The sequence below is a fragment of the Nanorana parkeri genome, unplaced genomic scaffold (assembly GCF_000935625.1).
Source record: "Nanorana parkeri isolate BGI_ZX_2015 unplaced genomic scaffold, ASM93562v1 scaffold553, whole genome shotgun sequence".
NCBI lineage: Eukaryota > Metazoa > Chordata > Amphibia > Anura > Dicroglossidae > Nanorana > Nanorana parkeri.
In genome coordinates this window covers 744,776-763,742 of record NW_017306821.1, presented here as the reverse complement: position 1 = coordinate 763,742, position 18,967 = coordinate 744,776, and the positions used below count along the sequence as shown (strand labels likewise).

The 18,967-nt window shown below is 43.0% G+C and overlaps 1 protein-coding gene across 1 annotated transcript; it reads right to left on the bottom strand.

Annotated features, from left to right (window-relative positions):
* SASS6 (SAS-6 centriolar assembly protein) lies at nucleotides 1–18,844 on the bottom strand. The gene is made up of 16 exons (XM_018561957.1): nucleotides 18,648–18,844; nucleotides 14,691–14,751; nucleotides 13,176–13,360; nucleotides 11,655–11,826; nucleotides 11,490–11,567; nucleotides 9,495–9,614; nucleotides 8,382–8,573; nucleotides 6,408–6,602; nucleotides 6,239–6,328; nucleotides 4,459–4,638; nucleotides 4,103–4,184; nucleotides 2,673–2,770; nucleotides 2,450–2,584; nucleotides 2,253–2,332; nucleotides 2,071–2,159; nucleotides 1–92 (listed from the first exon to the last, which is right to left on the bottom strand). Exons 1-16 carry the CDS (start codon nucleotides 18,716–18,718, stop codon nucleotides 1–3), a joined length of 1,920 nt encoding a protein of 639 aa, XP_018417459.1. The 5' UTR covers nucleotides 18,719–18,844.
* Nucleotides 18,845–18,967: the final 123 nt, after the last annotated feature.

The window sequence follows — 18,967 nt, the reverse complement described above, 5'->3', positions numbered from 1 at the left end:
TCACAAAGAAGATACTTGTCCAGGAAAGTAAGCGGACTGAATAGGAGGACCCGTCTTCACATGTGTCACGGTACGCAAAGCTTTCTGTGGCTCTAATTAAGAAAGAATGGCAACATCAGTTTATTATTTGAGTAGGTGGAACATAAAACATTAGTATTTCCCCTTCTCATAGTAATGATCACATTAGAAGCAGCAAAAAAGGTCAAACTAACTCCATTTTGTTACAGCAGCAACTTCTCTGCATGTAGTCAAAAGATCCAAAATAACTAGGCATGCCAGGGCTGGCCAACTCCATCTGTTGTGGAACTACAAGTCTCATGGGCCATTGCAGGACTGAGTTAAAGGCATGACTAGCAGAGGCATGCTGGGATTTTCACACACACACACACACACACACACACACACACACACACACACACACTGTAAATGCTCAACACCAAGTAAAATATAATTAGCATTGGCATGCCACTTTGTAGATTATCTCCATATGAGAGGACACCATGACCCTCCTGGCATGCCACTCTAGATTATCTCCACATGAGAGGACACCATGATCCTCCTGGCATGCCACTCTGGATTATCTCCACATGAGAGGACACCATGATCCTCCTGGCATGCCACTCTGGATTATCTCCACATGAGAGGACACCATGATCCTCCTGGCATGCCACTCTGGATTATCTCCACATGAGAGGACACCATGATCCTCCTGGCATGCCACTCTGGATTATCTCCACATGAGAGGACACCATGATCCTCCTGGCATGCCACTCTGGATTATCTCCACATGAGAGGACACCATGATCCTCCTGGCATGCCACTCTGGATTATCTCCACATGAGAGGACACCATGATCCTCCTGGCATGCCACTCTGGATTATCTCCACATGAGAGGACACCATGATCCTCCTGGCATGCCACTCTGGATTATCTCCACATGAGAGGACACCATGATCCTCCTGGCATGCCACTCTGGATTATCTCCACATGAGAGGACACCATGATCCTCCTGGCATGCCACTCTGGATTATCTCCACATGAGAGGACACCATGATCCTCCTGGCATGCCACTCTGGATTATCTCCACATGAGAGGACACCATGATCCTCCTGGCATGCCACTCTGGATTATCTCCACATGAGAGGACACCATGATCCTCCTGGCATGCCACTCTGGATTATCTCCACATGAGAGGACACCATGATCCTCCTGGCATGCCACTCTGGATTATCTCCACATGAGAGGACACCATGATCCTCCTGGCATGCCACTCTGGATTATCTCCACATGAGAGGACACCATGATCCTCCTGGCATGCCACTCTGGATTATCTCCACATGAGAGGACACCATGATCCTCCTGGCATGCCACTCTGGATTATCTCCACATGAGAGGACACCATGATCCTCCTGGCATGCCACTCTGGATTATCTCCACATGAGAGGACACCATGATCCTCCTGGCATGCCACTCTGGATTATCTCCACATGAGAGGACACCATGATCCTCCTGGCATGCCACTCTGGATTATCTCCACATGAGAGGACACCATGATCCTCCTGGCATGCCACTCTGGATTATCTCCACATGAGAGGACACCATGATCCTCCTGGCATGCCACTCTGGATTATCTCCACATGAGAGGACACCATGATCCTCCTGGCATGCCACTCTGGATTATCTCCACATGAGAGGACACCATGATCCTCCTGGCATGCCACTCTGGATTATCTCCACATGAGAGGACACCATGATCCTCCTGGCATGCCACTCTGGATTATCTCCACATGAGAGGACACCATGATCCTCCTGGCATGCCACTCTGGATTATCTCCACATGAGAGGACACCATGATCCTCCTGGCATGCCACTCTGGATTATCTCCACATGAGAGGACACCATGATCCTCCTGGCATGCCACTCTGGATTATCTCCACATGAGAGGACCCCATGACCCTCCTGGCATGCCACTCTGTAGATTATCTCCATATGGGAGGACACGCATGACCCTCCTGGCATGCCGCCACTTCTAAGATATAGTTAGTGAGCACAACTTTAAATGTCACCTACCTGGAGCAGTGTTCTGGTTAAGGCCATGCAAAGGGAGGCCCACTTCTCTTTTCTTTAAATATTTTAAATCCAGGCCTGCCGATTCTCCACTGAAACAGAAAATCATAGTTGGCTCTTAATCTAGATCTATAAGCCTTGGCAGTCATAGTGGAAGCACTGGTAAAGTCAGGAGCAGTACTTACTTTTCTTTGTTGGCACTTTGAGTTGACCCAGAAAGGCTTTGTGGTGGATTTATTTTAGTGAGTGGATTGTTGTAATGAACCTTGAGAGAAAACAGGGGACCGGTTTAAACACTTTTCCAATATAAAACTAAGCACACATGTACAAGATTATAAGATGTCCAATCTTTAGTCTCCACCTTTCCACACAGTCTACTCACCCTCATGCTAGGGCACCTCATGTCCAGAGACGTTTGGTGGGAAGATACAGGAGCTGGAACAATGGGTATCACTGGGTAAGAAGGGAGGGGGTAGTTTATGCGAGTGTTGTGGTGACCAGGTATTCTGTTGTCTGGCTGCCGAGGAAAAAAAGAATAAAGTAAAATACCTGAACTATTGCCATGGAGGGCGTGGTGATGAGCGGCAGATAAGAAAATGGCTCACCATTTGGTTGGGTGACACTGTGGCCCGGAAGGGGGCGTTGCTCGGATTCAAGCCCACAGAATGAGTCTCATTCAGCTGCTTATTCAACCAAGAAATGACTGCAGAAAGACAGCAAGATAAATGTTTTATCATTCGGTAGGTTAATAAAATCCATTTCGTGGCGTGTTTATAAGGTTAGTAAATCAACCCCAATGTGTCTGCAAGCTGAATACAAACAAGACATACAGTATATCTTGAAGAAATTCCCACACCTCAATAATGTATACTGTATGCAGGCCATATAAAACAAAACAGGGAATGCTGAATCACTATACAAAACCAGCAGTAACCTGCAGCACCCTAGAGATCAGCTCTGAAATGTCATGCAGGCTAGCCAGTATAAGCTGCTATGTCATTTGCTGCTACATCCAACCACACAACTGCACATGCGCTGCTATTAAAGTCACAAGTGCAATTTAAAGCCCATTCCCACCTTTGTAAGCAATTAGCATTTATTGTGGTAATGTAGAGTTGCAGCCATGATGTATACGTGTACATATTCAAGACTCGCATTGCTGACTTTCATAATTTTTTTTGATGGACTTTTTAGTAGACCCGAGTCCTACAAATTGAACATTTTCTCAACAGGAAACTCAGTCCAACACTAAGGTCAGATTGCAAAGCAGCTGCCCCCCTCCTTGTGAGTCATTTAACAAGATCACTGAACACTAGCTCTGCCTTTCCAGGTCACAATACACTGTCCAGTATGAATACTAATGAATAGAGGGAGAGAGCTCAGAGAGTGTTCATTTACACAGACTGCTTGCAAAGCACAGAGGCGGCCATTTCAGGTGAAGGGGAAAGAAGAAAGAAAGAAACAAGATATCTCCCGGCGCTCGGCCTGCACAGCATACTAATGCAAGTCTTCAGAGACAGGGTCACAACTTGGACTGTGCCATGGTTCTAGACCTGCAGAGCGCTCCATGGATAACTTTTAACAGTACAGTTAGGTCTGGAAAGCACCACAATGCAGAGAACAGTGCTTGAAGTTTGCACTCCAGGCTAGGCCAGTATGGGCTCCAAAGTCAGCCTGAGGAAAAGCGGATAAAGATAACTGCTATGTATAGACCATCTCAAGCAGCAGTATGATGAGGAATCTTAATTGAAGAGAAAAAGCCACAAATTAAATTGAAGAAAAAAGGCGAGCAAAAGATTGGTTAGACTTCTCAGTAGAGCTGAAGATATCCATCCTTCTAGAACACAAGCAAGAAAAACGGAGGCATACTGGAGTAGAATGGGCTTTCCTGGGCTGGCCTAGTTTTCTTGTTTGCCAGTGTCCAGTATCTAAATTCCTGTGTCCCTCAAAGAACTATCGATAAATGACTGTTGCAATAGTTACAAGAACTTCATTTGAATACATTTGCCTAATAACAGGTCGTTCCTTAACTCACCGTTCTCATTTGTTTTAAGCAGTTCTTTGCTCTCCTCTAACTTTTGTTCTGTTTCCTGAAGTCTTTCATGCAACTTTTCTACCTAGGAGATAAGAAATCTAGATCGGTTTCACATCATTATTGCAAATATTAACTATTCCGAATTCAATAAAGTTGATTCAAACCCAATAAAGCAATCCTAAGCTTAGGTATAGAAAAATATGTTCTACAATGTGAGCAAAAAGCACTCTTGGGTTTTTCAGGGCTTGTTGGTCTATTTAGAATCCCAAGTCTGTCCTTCTAATTTAAATGATACACAGTATGTTACAGAATTCTAATCTGTTGACTTTGATCTTGCCTACCATCCTTTAACTTACCTCTTCTTCTTTTACATGAAGACTATGCTGCACATCAACTATGTTATTCTCCCTTTCCTGAATCAGCTTCTCCTTCTCAGACAAATGTTTTTCCTGCTGCACAGTCACAGCATTCTTTAGCTTTAGCTTGCTTATTAACGTCTTCAGGTCCCCTTGAAGTTTCTTAATAATAGAATTTGCCTGTGGAATACAAAATTAAACTGAAAAACAAGTATACGATGCCCGACACAAAACTGCCCACTACCATAATTCAGCTAGATTCTAAAGTACATTACCAAATACAATAAAATATATACATGGGCACATACATTCAGTCTTTTGAAAATATTACTGTGGGTGGGCACTAAATGTGATACATTATAAATCCCACTAACAGCAAAGGTTAAGGGGGTCTTTACAATAATCCCAAAAGTCACCACAAATCCAATAATAAAAAAAAAAAAATAATAATATCAAACTGTCCACCAACCCGGGGAAAAAAAAGGGGGACAGCATTTGTGCCATTTCATTCTTACCATTAATAACAAAGAACACTATTTATTGCACTAGGGACTGGACTATGTAACACCTTATCGGTTAACTTTGACCGAGCTGGAAACATTAAAGCCTAACTCCAGGTTTAGTAAACATATCTTCTCTCTGGTCACATGATGTACAGGATCCTCCTCCTCTTCCCTCCGCTGGTGGGCAGTCCTGCATAATGGCGTTTGTGTATCAGTACTGAGCGCAGGCCGGTGAGATGACAGCCAGGGCTCACAGAAGTGGGCTAAACGTCAGGTGTCATTCAGTCTTGAAGATTGGCAGAAGAAGCAGGACAAGGCAGAAGAAGCAGGACAAAGCGGAGAGTATTGCACCAAAACTGCATTTTTTAACAAATGCTGAGCTATTATTTTTCTGAACTGTAGTTAGGGTTCTAAGGCAAAGCTATCGGATTAGCATGAATGCGGATGTTAACAGCTTTGTCAATATTCATCACTTATAGGTTTCAAACGTTGAACCATACAGAGACGTGGAAACAAATTGATTTTTTTTTTTTAATTGGCAACATTGTCACTCGGGATGCACCGATACTGGTTTTTCGGTATAGAGTGCAAGTACCGATATTTTTTTCCCGTTATTTGCCGGTACTGAATACTGATACCAGATGTCCCATTAAGGAAGCCGGGAAGCATGTAATAACTCGTCGCCCGGCTCCATGCTCGACGAGGAAGCATGGAGCCGGCTTTCTGGCCAATCAGGAAGCCGGGGGGCAGGTAAAGAGTCGACTGGCTGCCCGATTGGCCAGCTTCCCGACCAATCAGGAATCCGGGTGGCAAGTGATTACACGCTGCCCGGCTTCTTGATTGGCCAGGAAGCCAGCTCCATGCTCCCTCGTCACCAAGTATTAGTATCGGCATCAGTGCATCCCCAATTGTCACTTATCTGGGTTGGTGGACATTTATCTTCTATTATATCTTTTAGATTGTAAGCCCTCATGGGTAGGGCCCTCCTTACCATCTTGTCCTCAACTGTATTATAATTATAATGTCTTCCCTATATTGTAAAGTGCTGCGCAAACTGTTGGCGCTATATAAAATCCTGAATAATAATTGATATCATTGGAAGGTTATTTGTCTTTGTGTGTTAAGAAAGTTGAAGAAAATGTTGAAAGTAGCCTAGCACTGACTCTTCCCTTGCTAGTATTCTAAAACAGGTAATTAATATAAATCAATTTGGAAACAAAACATGAATCTCATACACAGACAATACAAGCAAGAATTCCACATACAATGGCACTTACCTTGAGAAGCTCTGCAGATAAGGACTGGATTGTTGCTTCCAACCTTTCAACCTGCGCCTGCTTCTTCTCACCGCTAGATTCTAATCCGATCTGTAAAAAAACACTAATTATGAACTGTGTTTATGCCAGCGTAACGTACACGCATTTTGTAGAACTTTAGTACACTGACCTTTTGCTGCTGGGTGGCTGAGAGAATTTCATTACTTCTCTGCACTATCTGATCCTTGTCTTTCAGCTCCTGCTCCAGCACAGCAAGGCGAGTCTGAAGACGATTCATCTCTTTTTCTTTATCATGGCACTCCGCATCCAGCGAGGTGTTCTCTCTACCCAAAGACGACACCTTTTGTTGTGCTCTTTGTAATTCCTGAAAAACAAAACAGGCCCAAGATTTTGCCGGTTGCAGTTAACATTTAAGGTTTAAAGCAGACCTGTTGCCTACATGTATTACACAAAATCATGCCTCAATAATGCGTTACAACTATTTCCCTAAATTCTAAAAAATAAGGACTTCAGTATTACAAAGAGCAATGCTCAAAACAATCTGCAGTACAAATCTGAACCGATAGGATCAAAAATGACCACAGATTATCCTGCCATTCCCCTATCTGCACATACATGAGGAAAAAAAAAAAAAAAAGCTTCTTGGTGTCCCCTTTAGTTCTGTGAGGCGTGGCTGCAACTTCTGCCCTTTTGGCTGAGGTCTTTAGCACAGTAGAGCAAGACTTTATGGCACATAGCGGAGTTATTTGCCAAATCTAAATGCAGAGGCCACAAGCATGCTGCCGTGAGCTCTCCTGCAGATTGTACATCTGATTTACCAATGGCCTTAGCAGCTTCTGAGCAATCAGCCACAGAGACAGTCGCTCAAGTTTGACAAATGAGATTACCCCTAAGAAGTTGCAATCTACTGATAATAATCCCAAATTGAAGACCGTTTCGGCTCTTGTTGGAGTGCACACCATTCTGAGGCTAGAGACCTAGCCTGTTGCTTCTACCAGTGCCAATGCCAGTCTAGAGTTGGTTAAATCTAAGGCCACAAAATACTTTCCCTTTGAAACAGCTTTTCAAATTATTTCTTTGGGAGATTGGAAGCATACGGATCAGCTATTTTGCCGCCCCCCGCGCAAACATTTATTAGCTTTTTATCCATTTGGTCAGAATTTTGTACAAAAGCGGTCCATTCCTCATTGTGGATCCGACTATGTCCCACCTTAACATAGCATTTGCTATACTGGTAGAGGACGCGCCTATCTTTAAAAATCCATTTAATATATAAAAATGATATGGGTTCTTTCTTTTCTCCAGGTGTGGAGGGCAGCCCTTCCTCCAGCACCATGTAACTAAGTGAGAATGCAGTTTGGTTTAGTAGTAGCACTTTGAGCCCAGGCAAGAGAAATGATGCAACACCAGAGGGTGAGTCAATGACAGCATGGGCTCAGAGCAAGTGGGATGAATGAGGCTGGCCACAATTCAGCCTGGAACATTGTCAACAATTAAAGCAGCAGAGAGGACCAACTGTGGGGGACAGTGTCAGATAGACGGCAAGTATTGCAGGAAAAGCTGATTTTTTATTTTACTTTTGCCAAGCTATTTTTTTTTACCTGGGATTTTGTTGGAAAAAAAAAAAAGAAATTGCAGCTCATTAATGTAGAATTAAACCTAAATAACTACCCTTTATTATTCTTCTACCTCTAGCGTGTATGAGAATACCTAATGTGTTGCGCAATAGGCATTTCTGCTTGTTCATTTGTCCTAAATGCGTGAATTTGTAAGAAGGTCCAATTTTTTTTTTTTTTTTTTTATGATATATATTTTTAATACATTTTAAGAAGCCCCATGTAATAATACAAAGGACGTGACAGGTACTTTTATGGAGACATCAGGGGTCTAGTGGTATTTTCTTTTTTATTCTATGTGATCTCATTAGGATTTCCCTTCATTTCCTGCATTGGAAGCAAGCGGTCACAAAGAAAGTATAATGAAGTCTCAAAGGAGACAAAAACAATACAACATTTTTATAGTATTAATGGAAAAATATATCACCCAATTTCTAGATCTCAAACAAACGTATACACTGAGAACAAAAAGCAATGAAATGTGAAATAGTTTCAGGTCTAGGTGATTTAAGGTCAGTACTTTGTACCTCTTCCAGGCCCTGGAACTTTGAACGGAGCTCTCGGACAGTGGATTCCGATTTGTATCTCCTTTCAAGGAGTTCTTTGTTGGACTGTTCCAACTCACTCACTCGGCTCTGCATCTGCTGTGTGCTCTTCTGAAGTGAGCAATCAAACTCTCTTCTTTGTTGCTCATACTGTTGAAGTAGCTGAGCGTATGCCTGCAAGGATAAACCATAAAAATAAAACCATACCAGGAATTTATTTACATATTCTTACATTTATGAATACACACATCAACAAAAACAAGTATGCCTGTTTGTACACAGCAGGTATTGGGGTGTCACATAAAGTGGAATGGAATGGAATGGTAAAATCCATTGTTAAGAAAGCACCATTCTTTTATTTTAGTGTGAATTTTTTTGTTTTAGAGACACAGCATTCCAAGGTGCCATGAAATATGCAGATGGAATTTAATAACCTCTACTCCTAGAATGCGGAATGTCTAGCTGTCAGGCTAGTTTAACAGATTAAATATCTTGAGTCACTTCCCAGGACAAGTAAGCAGGTCAGGAGTTTTGGCTCACCTTAGTATTAAAGTGAGAGACAGCCAGGCAACTTGCACATTTCAGAAGGAAGTCAAGATGGTAAATGGCAGTTTACATTTTAGTGTGAGAGCTACAGCTCTGATGTCTCCGATGATGGATTGAAACTCAACAAATAGGAGTTGTGGCTGCTTCTGACAGCATGACAGGATTGGGCTCCATCATGGAAAGAATCTGTAGCAACTTCAATAGCAGGAATGCAATTTTCTAGGCAGTGCTAGCAGCTCTGTCAGTCTGTGTTAGTTACTTACTAGAGACTACTCTCTGCGCTGCAGGGACTAGTTGAGTGACTCCTTCCCCACACAAGGGTTTAAGGTGCTTGGGGACATACTGTATGAGTGGAATGGGTTGTGGGTCATAGTACTAGCAGCCATTGGAGGAAGGAAAGCCAACAGGGATCTCAAGGAGAGTAGAGGAAGTGTGAATGAATCAGGCCCATGTCTGGTATGCCTGGCTGAATCCAATGCACACATCCAAATATCATACAATCCTCAGTAAAGCAATCAGAATTAGTCATTTGTTACTTTTTTTTTTTACCTGCTGAGCTTTTTCTTTTTCACTTGTACTCTCTGTCGTATGCTGGCTGGTTAGTTCAGAAATCTTGAGAGAAGTGTCAGTTTTCAATTTTTCCAGTTCAATCATTTTATCTGACAAAGCCTGCATAACAAACAAAGAAACAAGGAGTAATAAGGCAGTTCTGTGCTTACAATAAGTACACAAGAATACAGCAAAACCGTTGTATAGCAGTTATTGCCTACATCAGCCGCTGTTTAAAGTAAAAGTTCTATGAGCTTCCAAAAACTCAGAAAACATAATAAAAGAATTATGAATGGCCTGGAAACTTCCAAGTAGTCAATTAAGTGTAGAAACAGTTTGTTACTACTGAATTAATTATCGATTATGCTCATCTGAAGGAGTAGAAGGGCTTGTGACTAAGAAGCTATCAAAACTTTTGTTTTGTTTGTTGGTTTTAATTTAGGGGTGTAGCTGGCCAATATGTATAGAGACTGTATGACATCTAGTGGGTGGAATAGGAAACTTGTTCACTTTATATGCAGTCTCCAGCACATACATCACTCTGCAACTTCTTGGGGTGTGTGCTAAGATAAGTGAGCTTTCACCATTTCTGACAGAGGGTTGGCATTGTTCTAAAATTGCAATAGAAATGTGATAAAAACACTGCTTTCTGAAGAAGTTTTTAGTTTTGTTTTTTAATAGAAGGATAAAAAAAATGGCCTGTGTACCCAACAACATTATTGAAGAGCTGCTGCCATTTCTTTTATAATCAAAAGACAGGTTTGTTTCCTTGGCGTCCATTAATTGACACAGGAATTTAGATATCCAAAAATGTGTGAATTATGCAGCTGCCTTAAGGAGAAAAGTGTGGGGGCACCCCCGAGCAATGCTACTAAGGGGTGGACACCAGCCACTGAGTAATCCAACGGATGTGGAAATCAATTAGAAAATTTCTGGGGGGAAACAAATCTAACTAAAAGGACCAGAAAATTGTTGAGAAGGAACAGGTTATTGCCACACACGCAATAAACTGAGGCATGATAGTTAGGGGTAGTGTTATTTGCAGATGGACCTTCCAACTTTTTTTTCTTGTCAGCGTCAACCTTCTGAAGGCAGCTGCATAACCCACACAACTGATAATGTTCATTCCTGTGTCCCTCAATGGACAATAAAAGAAAATATCTGGACTGATATGAAATACCTGTGGGACTGGTTCATTTGGTACGATTAGGCCGGGTTGTAGCGGTTTGCCAAGTTAGGTAACGAGCATGTACTTCGATATTCTAACAGTTGACAAATACATGTTCTAAACAAGCAATTTTTCTTTTCCAAGATGTATTTAACCACTTGAAGTCCGCGGTGTTAAACCCCCTTCCCATCCAGGCCATTTTTCAGTATTCAGCGCTGCGGTACTTTAACTGACATTTATTCCGTCATGCAGCGCTGTACTGAAATTAATTTTATACCCTTTTTTGGGGACAGATAGAGCTTTCTTTTGGTGGTATTTATTCACCACTGGGGGTTTTATTTTTTACTATATTAAAAGGAAAAACTACAGATTCGGGCGGGTCTTTCCTGCCCGTGCGCGCGCGCTAGGGGGCACGCGCGAGCAGGAAAAAACTGCCGTCTGGCGACGGCCACCCGCGGATGCGAGTCTGCCGTCCGTCCGTTTTTTTCTTAACGGGCGGACGGCAAGAGGTTAAAGGCCAACTGCAGCTGACATTTTCTTGGAGTGGAGAACGGTTAATTTCCTTTCACTTACTGTGTAGTCACCAAGAAAAAGGAAAGGAAAACAAAATACAAGTTCTCCATTCTATTCCACACACAAAAAAAAAATAGCTTAATTCTTGCTCAGTGCAAAATCTTGGCAAACGGGGGGATGAATTTGCATGGACACGGGACAAAAACCCAGAAGAAGACTGGGCGTAGATGTCAACGGCAGCAAGGTAACCTGCAGATGTTACTTAGCTGCTTTTTTTTTTTTTGAATACATGATCTGATAGGTAAAATAAGCACCTGCTGAGCAAAGATTAGCTGCCGGCTCAGATCTTCTTCTGTTTTCTTCAATGCTTGCTGTAATACACATTTTTCATCCTGCACAAAAGAAATACAAAATTTGAAAAGCAAATACAAGGAATAGAAATGTAAGGTCTCTGTGTCATGAAAAATTCAGAGAGCTACCTTAATACATCTTAAGCATGTTGCTAGGTATGTCTTTACTTCTACGTCATTTGCTGGCTGGAAGCGTAGGGAAAGGTGTGTCAGGTGCTTAAATGAATTAGTCTCGATCACGTCCAGTTGTGCAGGGGAACTACCCAAGACCGGGCCTGAATAAGACAACTGGAGAAGGAACCTACAAATACAGATCATAAGTCACTCAGATTTCACAAAATATCCCCAGATTATGTAACGGAACAAATGAAGAAGCATCCCCCCCCCACCCTCTATTCTAAACATACAATATTCCAGTTATTCTAGCCAGATCAATCATTTTTGGCTGTGTTACTTCTCAGCACAGAAGTGTGAGCAATGAGGGCAGCTGCTCCTGGAACAGGAGAAGGTAAATATAATGCCGTGATGGTTGGTTTAGTGTCAGTATGGGTGATAGTGTCAGGGTTCCAGGAGCTCTTTAGTTTAAGTTTTCAGGTAAAGATTAGAGTTTAGGATTTTCAATTTTAGGTTACATGGTTGGGGGTCGATAACATTAGGATGAGACTAAACAGCACTTTAGTGTTAGAATTTCCTTGGGAAACTTTAGGATGTTCATAACACAAGAGACGCGTCTGTAAAAAATAGGATTTATTCCAGAGAAAATTTTTTAGCTCCTTACTCCTGACGCTAGGCAAAAACTGGAGACTTGTCAGCAAGTGAGGGGTTGGGCCACCAGCAGGGGCCGCCCCTAGGCTGTCTTGTCTTTTTGTTATGTGCCTAGCGTCCTACTCCTGCAGGTGGCGATATACCCCTACCATTCAGGATCTACGATCTGTTGCCCTGTGTCCTTCAATGAACGGGAGAGAAAATACCATTACTGGGATCCCGGAGTTGATAAATAACATACTTTGTTCTAGAAGTACTGAAGACTGTTTTCAGTTTCAGATGGTGCTGTTTTTTAAGTGTGTGAAAACATTTTTTTGTGGTAGACCGAGTGCTGTAGTGCTACAGACACCTTCAAGTATTTATGACTGGCTGTGTCATCTCCTGGGAGATTAACCCTTTTTAATTGTCTTTTTGAACAATAATCAAGAAGAAAATGTTTTTCATGAGGGAGGGAAACTTTTTAAATGGGGACACTTGTTCAAGTGACAACTGTCTAATAGGGGATTTCCCTCACTTCATAGAAGGTGCTCTTTCACTTTCTATTGTGTCTATAAAAAGGTAAAGAAATGAAGGAAAAGCTCCCCAATGACATGAGTGGCAAAAAAAAAAAGAAGATTTAGTCATCCCTTCCTTACCCTACGCAAAATAGAAAAATAATTGGATTTAGATAGATTTCAAAATGTATTTTTATGACACCTATTGTAAGAAAAGAACATAAACCATAAAATGCAGGTTATCGGATGTACTTATTCATCATTAATCTGTGGAATATGCTTGAAGAGAAAGAATACAACACACTGGCTACAAAAACCAGTAATATACAAGGTGTTGGTGGTAGCTCATACAGCCTGGAAAGTCAGATAGACATGTCAGCCACTTCCTTACCTAGGTGCATCTTTGCTCTCCTCATTGACGCACTGATGCAGTAAATCGATAAACTTCTGAGGAAATGCCGTATAGTCTACCAGAAGACTCTGCTGTAGCTTCAGACTTTGGAAATCATCTTCAGAAATTATAAGATTATACAAAAACAAAAGATCTGTGTCATCTGTCAACCGAACAACAAGATCCTGTAGAAAAGAAAATTTACCACCCGTTAGGTCGAAACAAGTTGGAGGCAAACCTACTAGGTGATGGTATTCAACTGTCCCTGTAGAGGAATAAATGAAAGCTGAATTCCAGGCCAGAGAAATATTGTCTGAATACAAGAGACATGTGTATTGTTGAATCTTGATGTCCTTTGTAGATTGCTTCTGTACAGCAATCCAGCAGAACTCACTGCAGAAGTTCCCTGTAATAAAGACTAGTCACTGCTGGTCTTGTATTCTCCCCCTGTGGAGTGAACATGCGTTAGCAACTCGCTGCACTCAAATATATTCCTGCATACAACACGCGCATGTGTGTGAACAGGTAGTAAACATAGCCAGGTTTTTTGCATTGGGCAATGCTGCCCAACAGGGCTGGTTTAAATGAGCCCTCATGTAGTTAGGTTTATGTTAGTCCCCGTTTACACCAGGGCGGTTTGATTGCGCAGATTTGTCCGTGCTGAACCGCCGACATGAACGATCCTATACATTCCTATGGGGATCATTCATGCGATCGCGTGCCACCGCCTGCCACTCAAAATGCTCCGAGCCTTTTTTCCACAGATTTGAATGAAAATGCGCTAATCAGCGTGTTTTTAATTGCGTTTCAGCACTGAAACGCAAATACAAATGCCCAAAACCACCGTTTTAAAATTCGCACGGAAACGCATCCGCCCTGGTGTGAATGGGGCCTTATAAAGCAGTGTTCTGGCAGAAAACAAACCTGTGGGGATGTTTTTCTTCGGACTATGTAATGAATTGCAGCATATTAAACACAGAATTCGTTGTTTTTTTTTTCACTATTCTGTTAAATATGTTACATCCAAATGTCCCTCCCATATACATGAGAATACACGTATATAAATGGTAATAAATTATAGAAGGTCTGTCACCATGTAGTACACATAATTCAACTAAAGAGGAGCGCAGGAAATGATTATCTCCCTAGGATTAGATATATGTGAGCGTTACGGCCCATTCACACAGGCAAGTGTAGCTATGCCCTTACAGATATTCAGATCTGCATTCGTATCTACCTACATTACAGCCACCATGTGATGACTTCTCGGTTTCAATATTTTTACTAAAGGATTGCCAAAAAGGTACAAAAGGGGTAAAGTAAATACCATTCAAATGTTGTTGCAACATACCCCATGTGAAGACTTTTAAGACATTGTTGTTATATGGCTGAGACAAGTCAAGCAGGTATAAAAGTGCAACGTTATAAAATCACCATTGACGTGTCTTTCTAGTAGTGAGAACATGAGCAGCCTTGCTCCAGCACACATCAGATCACAGATAAAAGTATACACACCTTTTTATGGATAGGTGTAGTAGCTACATGCAGCTCAATGCAGATCCGGACACTCTGTTGCCTGGAAGACATCAACCAACATTACATGGAGAAAGGTCCCACCACTCATTTAGAGGAACAAAGCATCAGCGGGGGCCAAACACACCTAAAGTGAACTTTCCCAAAGGTAACAAAAGGGGCTGCATTGCAGGGCGCTTGTGACAATGTTGACTGTTATGCCGACTTTTCAGGTTCAATCATTTTTAGTCATTAAACTGGAACAAGTATACATAAACACTCATATTAAGAAAGGCCAGAGGAGAGTTTTGAAGTACTTCTCTACTTGTTCTGGTTAAGGGCCTGTTTACACGACGTCCGTTTTGTGTGCTGACCGGCTCCGTACGCTGCTGCACTCAAAATGCATCCCAATGTATCCCTATGTGTTTTATGGGCTACAGTTCTCACGTGCGCAGTCCGTTCAGCTTACGACAGAAAAAATACTGCATGTCACATTTTGTCCGGTCAGGCACGAAACGCAACAAAAACGGAACGGAAACGCAACGCAATGCAGCTAAGGGGGAAAAAAAGAAAAAATTGTATTCTTGCTCCACTTATTATGATGTCATCAACGTTGACAAAAAATTAACTGTCAGCATCCGGACCAAAAACGCGTAAAAAACGCACTGCATCAGCAGCTCCACGTCTGCTGATCAGCACCTGATCAGGACCTGATCTCATGGGAACAGGCCCTTAGATCCCATTCACACCTATATTTTAGGTGTGTTTAGGGATTCCTGCATCAGGAGCTTGCGTTTTCCTGCAGCAGGAATCCCTACTCTGGTGTTTTCAAATTAATGATCAGGTGACAGCCGCTACATATAGACGCCGGCACACCACATGTAATCGTATGTGATATGAATACATACGGTTAGGAATCAATCAATACACGATCAATGCATCCAAGGAGAGTGATTGATTCCTAACTGCATATAATCGTATCACATATGATTACATGCGGTGTGCCGGCGTTTAAATAGGCTGCTCCCCCTGTATGCATTGATCGACCATCCAAGGAGAGTGATTGATTCCTAAGCGCATATAATCGTATCACATACGATTACATGCGGTGTGCCGGCGTTTAAATAGGCTGCTCCCCCTGTATGCATTGATCGAGCATCCAAGGAGAGTGATCGATTCCTAACCACATGTAATGATATCACATACGATTACATGCGGTGCGCAGGTGTTTAATGCAGCAGTTGTCACCGGATCATTAACATAAACGGGTGACAGCTGCTGCTTGTAAAAGGCAGATTAGGGATTCCTGCTGCAGGAAACAGCAAGCTCCTGATGCAGTAAACCCTAATCGCATCTAAAAGGTATTGGTGTGAATGGGGCCTTAGTCACTTTAGCATGAAGGTCAGCATCACATCCAGGTAACTGGTATTTATAAAACAGTAAGTCAGAAATGGCAGCCTCCATGTTTCTCTCAGAAGAAGGCTCTTTTAAAAATCACATTTTATCACAGAAAAGACATTTCACAGATTGTTCTCACTTTTCTACTTGCCACTGTTGTACTTACTGCATCCTAACCTTGAGGAACTTGAGGTCCTGCTTTTAGGAGAACAGGTTTATGATCTGGCTAATGCCAAAAGACTAGGAATGACACAAACCCACGGTCAGGTTTTTAGTGCCGTTTGTGACTACAGAAGGAAAATATGCCCTCACTTCCTGTTCTGGTGACAAGATAGGAACTGAAAGAAAAATGTACCCAAAGTGAGGAGAAAGCACGCCTTTTACAGGTGCCAGCGGGACAGGTGACTCCGCCGGAAATTTCTTTTCACTTTGTCTCACGGGTGAACGGGAAGTAACGTTTCCCCAAAGCGGAAATTACACCAAAGACCAGCCAGAGGCCATAACACTTTCCTCACTGTAGCCAAAATTGAAATGAAGTAGGTTTTATTATAGGCATTCTATTTCAGAATTAACATATTGGCCACACCTGAAGCATATACTTCTAAATACTAGAAATATAGTATATGTCCCATGCAATGTTTCAGTCCTATGTCCCTCATCTACAAACTGCCAGTACTATCCTTGCTTATAGCATTAGAGTTCCACCTTTCTAATGGCTGGATATGAAGAACATTTTTATTTCTGTTATAAATAATTTAGCTTCTGGAAAACACAAAACAACTTTATTATAAAATTCATAGAAACAGAAAAGAATTCATACATGTACCTTGAATATTAACATCTGAAAATGATAATGAGATCAAATCAATCTATCACTTTAAAGAACTATGGGGACAGTGTTTGTCCCCATAGTTCTCCTTAGGGTAACGGGAGGACACAAACTAGCGTCCTCCCGTCACCCTAAGCTCAGTATACCGCGAGCTACAGCTCGCGGTATACTGAGACGCCGCACCTGGAGCGGATCCCGACGTAGATGACGGGATCCGCCCAGCTGCGTGAGTGACAGCTGGCTCTGCCTATCTAGAGGCAGAGCCAGCTGTACCCGCCCCCTCCCCCGTCCGTTCCGCCAGTCAGCGCTGGCAGATCGGAGCGGGGAGAGGGGAATCCAGCCCCTCCCCCTGTCACGGCAGAGAGCTGTGACAGGATCGAGAGGTGAGGGAACCCGGTATGTGTTCCCTCACCTCCCGATCTACTGAGCCGACCTGTGACAGTCTCATTGTCACAGGTCGGCTTAGAACTAGGAGGTGAGTGGAAATCACTCATCTCATAGTTCTCCTTTAAAAGTAAGATGTCAGGATAGAAACCTGGGAGCTGTCACTGCTGACTAATATTGGAAGGTGCAGGCTTTGGGGCTGCCATACTTCTCCTTACTTCACTGACCTGGATGAAGCATGTGTGTATCAGGTACCGAGACATTCCAATAGCTGTATGCTTATTCCAGGCCAGTGACCGGTATACCATTTTTGTACACAGCAGTATAAAGAAATAGGACACAGCTGGGTCCTGGGCCATATATGTCAGTGTTACACTGTACACATGTAATGGTTGGTGTCATGTTTACATGCGTACAAGCATACAGTGTTAATGAAGACTATTAGTAGGGCTGCAACAACTAATCAATTCAATGGATAATCGATTATGAGAATAGTTGGCAACTATTCTCGGTTAGCGGAGAGGGAGAGGTGCTGTCACCCTGCGCACGTACACTACCACCTGAAGGGTGCGGTCATCCTGCGCACGTACACTACCACCTGAAGGGTGCGGTCATCCTGCGCACGTACACTACCATACTAGTATTGGTATCTATAACAAGTTTTTTGGGCGAGTACTCGTACTCACCCAAATGCTCCGATACAGGACTTCCGGTCAGAGGGAGATTTCCTCTGACCGGCAGTGCCACAAGGGAACATGGAGCTGGCCAATCAGGAAGCGGGGTCAGTGGCTAATGATTTGCTGGGAGTGAGGTCATGACCCGCAGACCGGCTTCCTAATTAGACGAACACACCTTCTGGCTTCCTGATTGGCCGGGATGCCGGCTTCCTGCTGATTGGCTGGGAAGCCGACTTCCTGGCCAATCAGGAAGCTGGTCCGCGGGTGACGAGCGGCCTTCCCGATTGGCCAAAAAAAAGGCTCCATGCTGATTGGAGGGGATGTCGGCTTCTGACACGCTGCCTGGCTTCCTGATTATTTGTACTCAGTATTGGCAAGTACTGAAATATAAATATCGGTACTTGTAATCGAAAAAAACGGTATCGGTACATCCCTAATTATTATAATACAGGCTTTATATAGCGCCAACAGTTTGCACAGCGCTTTAAAATATAAGGAAGACATTACAGTTTCACTACAAGATGGTTAGGAGGGCCGTGACCATGAGCGCTTACAATTTATAAACAGAACTTTACAAGTCCTAATGGAAAAGGACCCTTGGAGTGAGAACGTTAACCTAGCAGCCTGGAACTGGGAATGTGAAACTGTGTGTGCTGATGGACCATATTTTACCTTTCCTTGCAGTCCTGGCCCCGCATCAGAACCCTCAGTTCCCGGCTGAGCAGCTCCTGGACTCCAGACATGCTGCCTGTGTCTGCGCTATGCACTTAGAGGTTCCGGTCCAGTGTCTCCACAGAGGTGTTCTGGTCCTGTGCGGCTGCGCTCTGCCTCTCACAAATCCATTAATCCTACAAGCGTCCTGCTATCACCCGTACACTGCCCTTTACTGCACCCGGTGTTCTGTCGGCACTCTGGACCTATCAGGCTCTCTTTACCCCGCGTGCTGTGACTGTCCGTGCCCCCTCTTACCTCAGTCACCTCTCTTCCTAACC